At 45.9% G+C, this 12,933-nt stretch overlaps 1 protein-coding gene across 1 annotated transcript; it reads left to right on the top strand.

The window, feature by feature from the left end:
- The first annotated feature begins 8,340 nt into the window (after nucleotides 1-8,340).
- Nucleotides 8,341-11,158, top strand: LOC124707507 (pantoate--beta-alanine ligase-like). The gene is made up of 4 exons (XM_047239165.1): nucleotides 8,341-9,003; nucleotides 9,486-9,599; nucleotides 9,862-9,996; nucleotides 10,574-11,158. Exons 1-4 carry the CDS (start codon nucleotides 8,422-8,424, stop codon nucleotides 10,694-10,696), a joined length of 954 nt encoding a protein of 317 aa, XP_047095121.1. The 5' UTR covers nucleotides 8,341-8,421; the 3' UTR covers nucleotides 10,697-11,158.
- The last annotated feature ends 1,775 nt before the right edge of the window (nucleotides 11,159-12,933 follow it).

Raw genomic sequence — 12,933 nt, 5'->3', positions numbered from 1 at the left:
GAAACGACAATATTCCCACTAAGTAAATCATGATTTGATCTATAAAAAGATATATACAATACTAACAACGTAGATGAAAACAAAATACTGATTAGCAAACCTACATAATTCCATCTACCAATTCGGACTACTTATTAATACTTTGTTGTTCAAAACTAAGTGATAGCAAACCTGGCAGTCGAGTGTGCCATCCAGCAGGGTTGACGAAGAGGCGGCTTGGCAGCGTCGGAAACATAGACACCGGCCAAGTGGTCCATGAGGTAAGGAAAAGGACTTGTGCGTTGGCTCTGGCTGCATATGGAGGGGATTATATAGTCAGCATGGCAAATTAAATCACTATGATTGATTCTGGCCATTGGTGATGTCTTCAAAAGGGGTGCGTTTGACGCTGACATGTGTAGTTTTGGCTTACACTTTTCCTAAATGTAATTGATATTATAGAATACCTCTTCCCTGTAAAGTTAGAAGACCCATAAAATATTATACATGTTATAACTACTTCATATTGGTTGCAATGTTTTGCTGGAAATAATTGCTGAATATGATGCTCGACAGAAAATCACTAAATTTGTTTTGATAGCTGGTGTATGAAGCAGGCTTTGATTGGTGATATTCAGTAAACATGTGAGATCATAGAAGTATGTCAAGAACTATGCATCAAACAGACAAACTAACTGCATATTGTGAGAGTGCTAACATTATGTAACTGTAGCCATGAAACTAACTGCAAATTAGAGCATCCGCAACGCATATTTTAGGTAGTAGTTTCTGAATACGCACACACTTCAGATGAGAACATACGATACTTGCTATGTCAGTGCCAAACTAACGATGAACATTTTGATCTAGTGTGTGCGTTATACTGAAAGATTCATCCGCTTTATGCAAAAAAAAAGTGAAAAGTACCAACAAAGGATTTTGCAATAGGAAGGAAAATGAAAAAAAAGGAACTCAAACTGAACCTATATGGTCCAACAACTTGATTAGATGATCCAGCTATGCAGGATTCAATAAGCAGAATCCACGGTCTGTTCTTTGTAATTGTGAATCGAGGCCTGAAAATGCCAAGATTTATATCAATAAGATACAAAAACAACTTTCAAACTTGTAGTAGTAGCGCATATGTGGCAAAACACATACAGTTTTTTTTTCAGAATCCATGAATCTTAAACTTAACATCAAAATAGAAAAGGGAGGGGAATTAATAACCTATGCTTGTAGCAACGTGGTTAACATGCTACCAGCCGCTCTATGCAGCAACAAGTAAACTAACTGAACTACCAGAGGGGACTATCAATAGCAAAGGAGATAAGTAAAACACTGTATCAGAAGCAAAGGAGATAACCGGTTGCTCCCTACTCCTTGGGATTATTCCAAAACAATTAGAAAGTAGTTGGCAATGAATTCTGAAAACAGACCTTGATTTTGCAGTGTCCAATTCGTTTGCAGGTTTGCAACGACTGGCGCCGTGTAGGATTTCAAGGGGCGGCCGGCCAGCAAGACGACAGTGCAGGGGATGTGATGTCGGACGGCGATGCAGAGAAGCCGGGCGGGCTCGCGCACGGCGGCGGCTGCAGGATCAATTGAGGGGAGGAGGCAGACGTGCGGCAGCGTCCGCGATTGTGAGGGACGACGCTGGTGACGTGCGACGGGCAACGGGCGACGAGCGGCAGGACGTGCGGCGGGCGACGGGCGACGTGCGGCGGGCGGCGGGTGACGGGACGTGCGGCGGGTGACGGGCGACGTGCGGCGGCGCCCGCGCTTGTGAGAGACGACGCTGGCTGGCTGGCGGCGCTGTAGGTGATGGATGACGTCGGCCTGAGCGACGGTGCGGCGGCGTTGTTTGAGGGATTAGGGCCGGGTGATTAGCTGGAAGATGTCGATCTAATTTAGTGGTGGGGAGTTGTCAGCCTGGGATGTTTTAGCGCTAATTATGATGAAGATTTGGAGCGTTAGATGTCCATCTGATGGCCGTGTTCAGTTGGTTCTGCCCCCTCTGTGCTTTTTTTTATATTGGTATAGATGAGACTCACACCACTGTCCAGTACTCTAGTAGTTTCTTAATTGAATTTGGGGGCCTGGTGGCCCTTTTGAAAGAAAAAAAGATTTGCCTTTTCATTCATTCATTCGTTGAAAAACGTACACTAGTAGTACTAGGACAGATTTACAGTTGATCATGGCTTCGAGACGAAATAAGCGATTTCCTCCTCTGGTTCCATCAAGTAGCAGCGGAATCTGCGCTTGATGAGCTCAAGATTGGCGGCGACCTCGAGTGCGGTGATGCAGAGGAATTGGAGCGGGTTATTGTACTCGCCACTCATTACAATGGCGGTGCAGAATCTGCCGCCCCCAAAATAGGCGATGTCGCCAAGTCTGGAGGCCATACCACAGCGGATGCGGTGGCACCACTCCTGGGGATAAAAATCCTATGAGACCTGGTCTATCATCTCAGCAGGATAGACCCACCCCGATGGATGACACCTGGCCACTCTAATCTAAAAGCACGCATGTCTCACTTACCGGCTCCTTCCCATCCTATAATTATGGTAATCGTGATTTGCAGCCTTTGTTTTCTCTGAGTGGCCAGGTGTCATCCATCGGGGTGGGTCTATCCTGCTGAGATGATAGACCAGGTCTCATAGGATTTTTTTCAGTGGGGGTAGGCGTTGTCTTCCCAGGTGACCAGGATCACCGGAGGGCTGGCTTCTATGTCGCATGCACACAGGTGTGCGGCGTTGTCGCGGAATCCAAACAACAGCTGGGGGCCGCCTCCTCCTTCTCCTCCGGCGGGGGCGAAGACCGCCCGGCCAATGACGGGCAGCATCCACGTCCCCTCTTTGCGCCACTGTCGTGTGGCCATGTCGAAGGAGAAGGTGCCCATCCCGTGCAGGGACACCCAGACATGCGTTCCTGCAGCGAAGTAGGCCGTGACCTCGCTGCTGTTGTGGTCCATGAGGTAAGAGCGCGGGCTAGGGAGCTCCGGGAGGACGCGCCAGCAGGCCGAGGAGCCTTGAGCGAGGTCGAGGGACTCGAAGTGCGGGCCTGCGCCATGCGGGTAGCGAGACATGGCGAAGAAGGCGCTGTCTCCGACGGGCAGCAGGATGGGTCCGAGCTTGATGGCGCAAAGATCCGGGCCTGGGGAGAGCGAGTTGGAATCGGCGTCGTAGACGATGGTGCGCGTCCTGCTGGTGACGGCGATGATGTTGCTGGTGGCGCCAAGGAGGGCGAAATCCATGTTCTCGCAGGGGTCGTCGGCGCGCTCGAAGATGGCCAAGGGAGGGGGAAAGAAACGTTGCACCTCGTGATCCGACTCGTCGGGTCTGTCGGAGAATATGTGCTTCATCTTCAAAGTGAAGATGAGGAAAGCCTGCTTCTTTGCATGAAAGACGACCACGGAGACTCGATTCCGGCGGCTCGGCGCCATGGCAGACGAGGTGGATTTGTTTTAGGGAGACGAGTCTATTATAGAGATCAGTCGATAGGAAAATGCGTGGTTGAACCGACTGGCATTTGCTCCGGTCTATCAACGGACAAGCTGACTTCATGATTAACAACCTTCTCAAAGGACCATCTGTGTATTGCACGTTGGAGACGGTATTAATACAGGGACATGTGCATAAAGATAAAAGGGACCACAACAGACAAGTAAATAAAAAACCGTTGGCCCACCACGACCATCGTCTCATCAATCATCAGGAATAGGCTGCATCCTCTCTGCCTCTCTACCGGCGGTAGGCACTCTCTCCCTTCTCTTCCAAGTGAAGGGTTGACCTCTAAAATTCGGCGTCGAGACGGCGAGCAGCGGCGGAGATTTTTCGGACTGGACGGCGGTTCTCCTCTCTCCTCTCCAATTTGTCTATGCACCCCACTGCTGCCGTCTTCTCGTCCAACCATCATCAATTCATGGCATTGAGGAAATGAGGAGCCTCGCTTCCATGGCCGCCGTGCTCGCGCTCCTCTCCGTGGCAGTGTACGCGCTTTTTTTTTTCCGAGCAGTCCGCCGCGGAGCTCGAGTGGGTGGAGCACCCGGCAAGAATGACGGTTCAGCCTCTTCTGGGTACTTTTTTTGTGTGTGGCTTGCGATGTGTACTCGAGTGGAAAAACCGGCCGCCTCCTTCCAATCGAGGCGGGGATGGACTCATGGACGCCGGCCACCTCTCCCGAGTCCCGATCTCCTCGATTCCTGCTCCATAGCTGCACCGCGCGCCTAGAGAAGATGATGGCAGGAACTGACCTTCCTCCACCGCCGGGACGGGGCCATGGGGGGACGACGCCCACCTCGAGGCAGCCAACGAGGCCCCAGGTAGGCGCTAGGCATCACCTCTGTCCGAGACGGGGACACAGGCGATGACGACGAGCTCGGCCATGTAGCCGCGCGGCGGTGGACCATGGGACGGCGCGGCCCGCTGCCCTGCCCGCGCAGGCATGGAGGCTTGGATCGAGACGACGATCCTGGTCAGCGCGTAGTCACCAAACCGCAGCGAGCAACTCGGACCCCAGCCATGGTGCTGCGAAGGTGTGTGCACTTCGACCTGGCACCGTTGCAGCTTCCCCACGCCTTCGTGCACGCTGACGGCGCCATGGAGGTGGTCGCCACACCATGGGCCCCGGCGGCGCGACGGGGCGCGCCAAGGAGAACGCCGCCGCCGCGGTCCTCAACCTGGCGTTCGTGCACACGTACTGCCGCAGGCTTGGCCGGAACGCGTCCGTGGTGGAGAAGCTGGTGCTACTGGCGCGCGCCGACCCGGCGAGCACGACGAAGGAGTCCTTCGAAGGACGCACTGCCCGCGCTGCTGTCCGCCTCCCATGGGGATGAGAAGAGCGGCGGGGCAAGTCCATGGGGCGGACGACGACCACCTTGAGGCAGCCGGCAAGGACATAGGCGCCGACGACGAGCTCGACCGTGGAGCCGCGCGGCGGTGAACCATCGGGACGGTGCGGCCCGCTTCCCTGCATGCACGCGCGCGGCGGTGGACCATCGAGGAGCTCGAAACTGGGCTGCAGAATCTGGCAGAGGCACCCCTTTTTTTAATCATCCCCTCTACAAAGTGGACCCATACGGATGTATTCTGCTCTACTTTAAACAACGATACACAAACTATCACCTCCAGTAGTGGGCCCTACTGACATTTTAGGACCAATCAGAGGTCGAGTTAGTGCAGGTTCACATACCGCCGGGTTCTGAAAGTTCACTCTCTCAGTCGATACCGCCTCTTAAGGGAGGGCCCCGCATGTGTTTTCTTAGACGCATTTTGTATGGTATTAATATACAGATATTAGACGCATGTTTGGTTCAGAATGTTATTAGGAAGATAAACTTAATCCAAAAGTCCAAAAGAAATTTAATACTACCTCTACCCATAAAGGATTTCTCAAATTTATCTAATTTTAAATATATGTTTATACTCTTTAATGTATAGATATATTCGAATTTAGAAAAATCTCCAAACATTATTTTATGAACAAAGGGAGTACATGATTTAGAGTTACATGCTATCCATAGGCCGGTAATAATTATTGAGTAAGAAAAACATATCACTAATCTCCCTGTTTAATATGAGATTTTCGGTAAAAAAGAAGTATGAGATTTAAAAAATACACGCATCTAGACGTGTTTCACTGTGCAGTTCACTCATTCCGTTCCGTACTTAATACTACCTCTATTCATAAAGGATGTCGCAAGTTTGTCTAAATTTAAATATATGTAGATACTTTTTAGTGTATAGATACATCTGAATTTAAACAAATCTCCGACATTCTTTTATGAACGAGGAAGTATATGATTTAGACCACTGGTTGGTAATTAGTTGATCAACCTTAGAGCTAAACTCTACACTCAGATTCAAGTTGGAGGATCAATTACTCATCTCTAGAATTAAGGACAGGTACATGAACTAAGTGACCAACTCAACTCTCCCTTTCCTAAACATAAGATTCAATTAAATGCTTCTTATTATAATTTCATTCAAGTTTATGAGACAAGTATCTAAACCATAAAGTATGTCGAAACCTCAATTCTAAGGAAATATCTCTTCTTATGAAAGACTACTACCTCCATACCGGATTAATGGGCAATTACGCACTTCGAGAAACAAGTTTGACTACTAATTTGGTCAATAAAATATAAGATATATATCACAAAAATTATATTATTGAAAACATTTTTTGAATACGAATCCAACGGTATAATTTTTGTGGCATATATCTCATATTTTGTTGACCAAATTAGTAGTCAAACTTGTTTCTCGAAATGCGTAATCGCCCATTAATCCGGTATGGAGGTAGTAGTAAAAACCTCTAAGGATCCAATAATCACACTTCCACCAATTATATTTTGGATACCTTTAATGATCTCCAAGCCCTAAGAAAAAAGGTGGGCACATAAAATGATATCCATTGACGAGGGTTAACCCCAACAATTCCCATAAGTATGGACTTGGGTTTTTAGGAAAGAGATAGAGCTAGTGGGTTCAAAGACTTCACACAAACTAGGTATCCGATGAAAACAGACTGAAGGCTAAATTTGCTGAGATTATACTGAAATTAGGGTTTGCAATAATGTTGATGTTACAAGAGTTTCAATGCCTTCCCTGGAGGCTCCTCCTAGCCCTTATATAGTGGGCTAGGTCTTAGAGTCCATACTTGGGTCGATTACAATGATCTATGTCGGTTTACCCGATGTGCATAATATTTATCTATTTTCGTTTAGTTTATATTCTTGGACTCTTATTGGGCTTCATGGGCCTTGTATACACCTTCCTGAATCCGCGCCAGGGTTAGTCACGTTGAGTATCTAATATGGTATATCCATGCCACAAGTGAAGACATTCTCAAAATAGGCAATTAAATGTTAAGCTAAATGTTATAAATAATTCCTTGCGGAATAATACAAAGTAGAATCCTATATAGCTATTAAAACAAGCCTTTTTGAAAAATAACTTGAACCCTCCAATGTTAAAAATTCAAAATCACACCTATTTGAAATATTTTATAGTAACCAAAAATAGAACTCACATATTTTAATATAATACTAAAGATACCCAAGCCATGGTGTGGTTTTTAAAGAACTTTTCAACCTCTATTCATTCGAAATCAAAGTTAAATAATCTAATATAAGAAGTAGGATAGACAAGCTGGGGAGTCGCCAATCCAAGTGAATTGAGTAGGACCTCTTGCCCATTTTGCTAACTCATGAGCTACACTATTTGATTCCATACGTACATGTTCAAACTAAATTTTGATCAAATCACATGCTAGATCGTAATAGTCATGGAAGATCCCAACCACTACTTCATGAATGGTGGGCCCATTTTTCATAGTCTCAATCACTCACATGCAGTCTGAGTTCATGATGTCATGATTGCATCCAATAGATTGGGCTAACTCTAGACCATGTTTGAAAGAGATAATCTCAGTCGTCAACACACCAAAAGTGTGACGAATCCCCGTATTGCATACAATCATAAAACGCCTTGAGGTATCGCAGATAATAAGACATGCATCAACTATCTAAAAGTGTGATGAATCCCTGTATTGCAATAGCCTTGATCCTACATGCATCAACTATCTAAATTTTTTGGTCGATAAGCTCTCCGTCCATTGATTGGTATGGGTTTATTTACTCGTTCACTCTAGTAAGGAGAGAGTGGCCCCTATTGGTGAAACTTTGCATGACAAGTTGTTTGAGATCCACTCGTCCTCCCAAACGTTGATAGATCTCCCATCTCCAACTCACTAGTGGACTTTCTTCAATGTTTGAATACCTGGCCATATGCTTTTCCACATAAAAGGACACTCTCGTCAGTTCTGCATTTAGTAGATCACCTGAGGAAAAGTACTTTGCTGGAAGAACCCTAGCACACAATGAATAATATTCTTGAACAAGATGGCATGCTTGTTTTGCAAGGAGGGCAAGATTAAGCAATGGATATCATGGAAGCCCACGCATCCTTTCTTCTTCAGAACACATATTTTTCACCAGCATAGAAGTGCATCTTATTCGTGGTTCCTTTACATATTTGTTTTGGAATCTGAAAACCAACATTGCATATGTTAGTATAGCTGGTGCAGTTTCTTTTAGGAGCACTTCTTTCTCTTCTGTTGATACAAATTTCTCCATCCATCCGTTTATTCCCTTGCAAACTCTGATAACATGAAATTGAAAGGAGTTTACTTAGGTCCATTTCCACCATCGCTGTACCTGTTTGTAATGCCCTGTGACAACAATAGAGTAGATGCATCCTAATTTTAATAAATGTGAGACATAAGTAAATCTCATGGCCATTTTCCCGATTCAATTCCCCCATAAAAAGCTTATTATCTTCCTGGCCCCTCCGAATCCGATCCACGGCTTGTCCCAAACTTTGACTTGCTTTCATCTCCTGCTTCGACACTTTAACTGCTCCGGGCTGCTCTGTTCCCATGGCGGCGGCGGCGCGCGAGCCGGAGGTGATCCGGGACAAGGCGGCGATGCGGGCGTGGTCGCGGCGCCGCCGGGCGGAGGGCAGGACGGTCGTGCTCGTGCCCACCATGGGCTTCCTCCACGAGGGCCACCTCTCCCTCGTCTCCGAGGCGGCGGCCACAGCCGGCCCTATCGCTGTGGTCGTCTCCATCTACGTCAACCCCAGCCAGTTCGCGCCCACCGAGGACCTTGCCACCTACCCCTCCGACCTCGCCGGGGACCTCCGCAAGCTCGCCTCCACCGGCGCCGTCCACGCCGTCTTCAACCCCCCGGACCTCTACATCCGCGGCGCCCCCGGCCATACCGCCGTCGGTGCTTCCGGGGATGCAGCTGTCTCCTGCCTGGAGGCGGCGGTGGGTGGGGACGGCCACGAGACGTGGATTCGGGTGGAGCGGCTGGAGAAGGGGCTGTGCGGGAGCAGCCGGCCCGTCTTCTTCCGTGGAGTTGCCACCGTGGTGGCCAAGTTGTTCAACATCGTCGAGCCCGACGTCGCCGTTTTTGGGAAGAAGGATTACCAGCAGTGGCGACTTATCTGCCGAATGGTAATTGACCGATTTGATATCACTCTGCATTTGCAGTTCGTTCTCATGTTTCGCAATCATGTTCTCTAGTTTATCCTGTTTGTCGCAAAATCAATGTCAATGTGCAATCTAAATGAGTAAATATATTCTCAGTGTAAGTTTGTTTGGTCGGTTCTCATCTTGTACTTGCCCTCTACCTGTGTTCAGGTTGTTCTCCCCAGCAGCCAGCTTTATTTGCACATCGTTTTTGGTACATTAGATTTCCTTGCTGGGCAGCTTGATAACCTGATGCATAATTTTGTGCAGCGCCTAATGGTTATTTGGGGGAGTTTTTGCTACGACTAAATAATCAATTTGAATCGACTATCATATGGATACCTTGTATGTTTCTGTTTCTGTTTCGATGCTTCAGGCCTTCAGTCACATTTTTCAAATGATGATTCTATTAGTTCAGAGTATTTTCAGCTGCTTCAGTTACTGAGATATGCTCATGTGGTTTTCAGGTTCGTGACCTTGACTTTGCCATAGAGATAATAGGATCAGAAATAGTGCGTGAAGCCGACGGCCTTGCCATGAGCTCTCGCAATGTGCATCTATCACGTGAGGAAAGGGAGAAGGTTTGTCTTTTACTTAAACTGATAAAAAAAATCACCGACTTCTGTAAGGTGCATTTATAAAACACAGCTAAATTTGTCAGTGTTGTATCATTCATGATTGTCTTCTATTGAAGTTTTGGTCAACCCACAAGACTACACTAAGAAGTCGACGCATGTCATGGAGCAGATGATTTTGATACCATATATGATGATTTATAAATATTTTGTACTATATATCATTGATTTTTAAACTGTTCTTTGATTATTGTTGTTTCTTTTGTAGGCGTTATCCATTAATAGATCATTGGTAAATGCTAGAACTGCTGCACTGAATCATAGCAAGAGTGCAGGCGAACATATAAAGAAACAAATAGTGCAGACACTGACTGAAGCTGGTGGTCAGGTTGACTATGTTGAGGTAATATTTGAGCCTTTTTCGTATTCATTCAAAAGCCGATGTTCTCCTTGAAGCAATTTATTTAGTTTTGTGTTGTAATATTTTACTGAATACGTGTTAAAATATTAATGCTAGTTATCTCCTTCGGAACTTTGGAAATCTTCTTTTTTTGCCGGTATTTGAAATCTACATGTTATAGTTTGTAGTCAGACTGTCAAACAAGTAGTACCTGTACCTCAAGGCTCAAATCCAGCATAAATGTTTAGATATTTCTTCTTGAGCAACATACTGCTGTTTATATTAAAAGTTCCAACTTGGTTATTCCGAAAATGAATAATGCCAAACTGACCATCTTATGAAACCTTTTCGGACCAACTTACTAATTGTGTTTTCCTTTTTCCGTTTTGTTGTGACACTGATTCTGGTTTTTTCTTTGAGAACGTTCGAAATCGACATGGTACTTTTATAGTTTATAGCATCAGACAACCAAATTCAGCATAATTGTCGACGTTTTCCTTTGAACAGCATATTGCTAATCTAACAGAAAGGATACAATTAACTTTTATTTCCATTGATTGAACTTGTGATCCCAATGCAGATTGTGGAGCAAGAGAGTTTGGTACCTGTGGAGACGATAGATCGCCCTGTCGTCATCTGTGTCGCTGCATGGTTTGGAAAGGTTAGGCTGATCGACAACATCGAGATCCACGCACGGTCCTGAGGATTTTATTGTGGCCTTAGAAGTGTATCTTGCGAAGTCTTCCAATGTGTTTTTTTTTTTTGCTCAAAATAAGAGTCATGATGTACACGGTAAGTCTGTAACGACCACATATACAGAACTGGTAGGATCCTTGATATATGTCACTTGTTCAAGCCTTCCTCCTATACCAAGGACATAGTATGAAGTTTTTGGACCAGCAAAAGGGATCCTAGCATATGAAAGAAAGGGATCCATTCTCCGGGGTGTATGCATGAATTCCATATAAGGTACTTGCTGGTCTTCTCCCAGTGCTCTTCTTGAGTTTTGCCATGGCATGGGGGTGGCTGGCAAATATGGCTGGTCTGAGCTTCCAGCTTCAGGCGCCAGGGTGTTTGGTTGAGCTTAATTTTAGCTTTTGGCATTTGGCTTATAAGCCACAAAAGCACCTACATAGGTGCAAATGAACAAAATATCACAGTTGCAGATTCTGGCTCTCTTGGTTGGGGATTCTCCTTTAGAAGATGGTTGACTGTTGATCCTCGGGAATAGACGAGTGGATTGATTAGACTTCTGATTCAAACCAACCTTTCTGATGATAATACAGACATGCCTTTCTGGAAATGGACAAAAAATGGCTAGTGTGAATTCTGTTTACAAACACCTGTATAGCAATGGGATGAATAGATCCTTTAAGCATCTGTGTGGAAGAGCAGAATCCCTTTGAACAACAAAATTTGGCTGTGGCTGATGTGGCATAATGCCATTGGAACTAAAGATAATCTGCTGAAACGTGACTGGATAGATAATCTGTTATGTCAGTTTTGTAACAAATGTACTGCTGCCAAGTTTATGTGGAGTGCAATGGGTACCAGATTGCTGGCATTGCTTCCATCTGTTGGGTGATTTTCAAGTTGTGTAATAGAGCTTGTTTTGAAGGGAAATTAATTAATTATCCAATTGTTCTAATATGCTTATTCTGTTGTTTTTATGAAGTACTGGGTAGATCTCCATAATCCTACTGATGCTGAGGATTTAAGATCTGGAGCTGACAATCTGCTCAATCTAGCCATGCGTGCAAGTGGATCGAGAGACAATGTTGCAGCATCAAGATGATCCAAGAGTGTTTGGGCTCGTGGTTTTCGTGTAAGGGCTTTGTGATAAATCAGGATATTTTTCAGCTTAGTTTCTGAATACGAATGTAGTATTGTCCACCGCAACTTTCAGCCCCTGCCGTGCATACGGTGTGTTCGTGCCCATGGACGACACCGAAGAAGGCTCTAGGCTGAATGTCCTCATGATCCCACAGCGTAGCCAGCACGTCATGGCTGATGTTTCTGAACTTACACTATCCCAATACTCTTATTTCAGTCGAAATGATGTCTATGTTTAGTTTTTTAGGTGATTGAGATTTTCAACAACAAAAAAATCAGACTGTTGTTGTTGGTTAAGCAAGTTTGCTTTCGTGCTAGTTTTTTTATTTTAAAAAAACCACTATGGTGAACTTTTGCAGATTTATAGTTAGTGTTGTTCGATGCCTACAATTATTGATTGTTTTCTTCTTATCTGCCAATCGTCCAGGTTACCTTCCGCCTTGAGAAACTTAGGCAACTGCCACTCCAAAGTAAACACGTTGCCTCAAGTTTTCATGGTTCTTGACTTCTTGTCCAAAGGGGAAAAGGCACGGCTACTACACCGGCTTTTCTTTGACTTCAACAATAAAAGAAGGGTATATATCCAGTTTTCAGAACTTCCAAGGGATCGAATATGGAGATCAGGCGAGGAGAACTGTGGTGGCATCCACGAAACCACGTCCTGAAACCTGAATCCCAAGACGGGGTCGTCCGTATCAGTTCGACAGTCTGATGACGCCATTTGGAGTATGCTACTTGGCCGGCTTGGTAATCAGGGAGCTATAATGGAAAATACTATGTTAACAACCACACCAGCTCACGCACGCAACAGAAACATCTTTGATGATACCGAAACTCCGAGCTGCATCGTTGGTCCGTCGATGGTGGCCTGCTTATAAAACGTCGCCTTCCGGCTGTGCCACCCACGCAAACGCTTCTTAATTCCCTCCGCCGGCCCTCGCGCATAATTTCTTTGTTGTCGTCGTCGTCGTCGCCGTCTGCGCTGCTGGTAGGAAGAGACGACAAGCAAGAAACAATGGGGAACTGTGGGTTGAAGCCCAAGGCGCTCGGCGACGACGAGGCAGCTGCTCCCGCGCCGGCGCCTGCCGAGGCCAAGGGCGAGGAGGT

Source organism: Lolium rigidum, chromosome 4 (genome assembly GCF_022539505.1).
Source record: "Lolium rigidum isolate FL_2022 chromosome 4, APGP_CSIRO_Lrig_0.1, whole genome shotgun sequence".
Lineage (NCBI taxonomy): Eukaryota > Viridiplantae > Streptophyta > Magnoliopsida > Poales > Poaceae > Lolium > Lolium rigidum.
The sequence above is the reverse complement of the archived record's forward strand: the minus strand, read 5'-3'. Positions and strand labels throughout refer to the sequence as shown.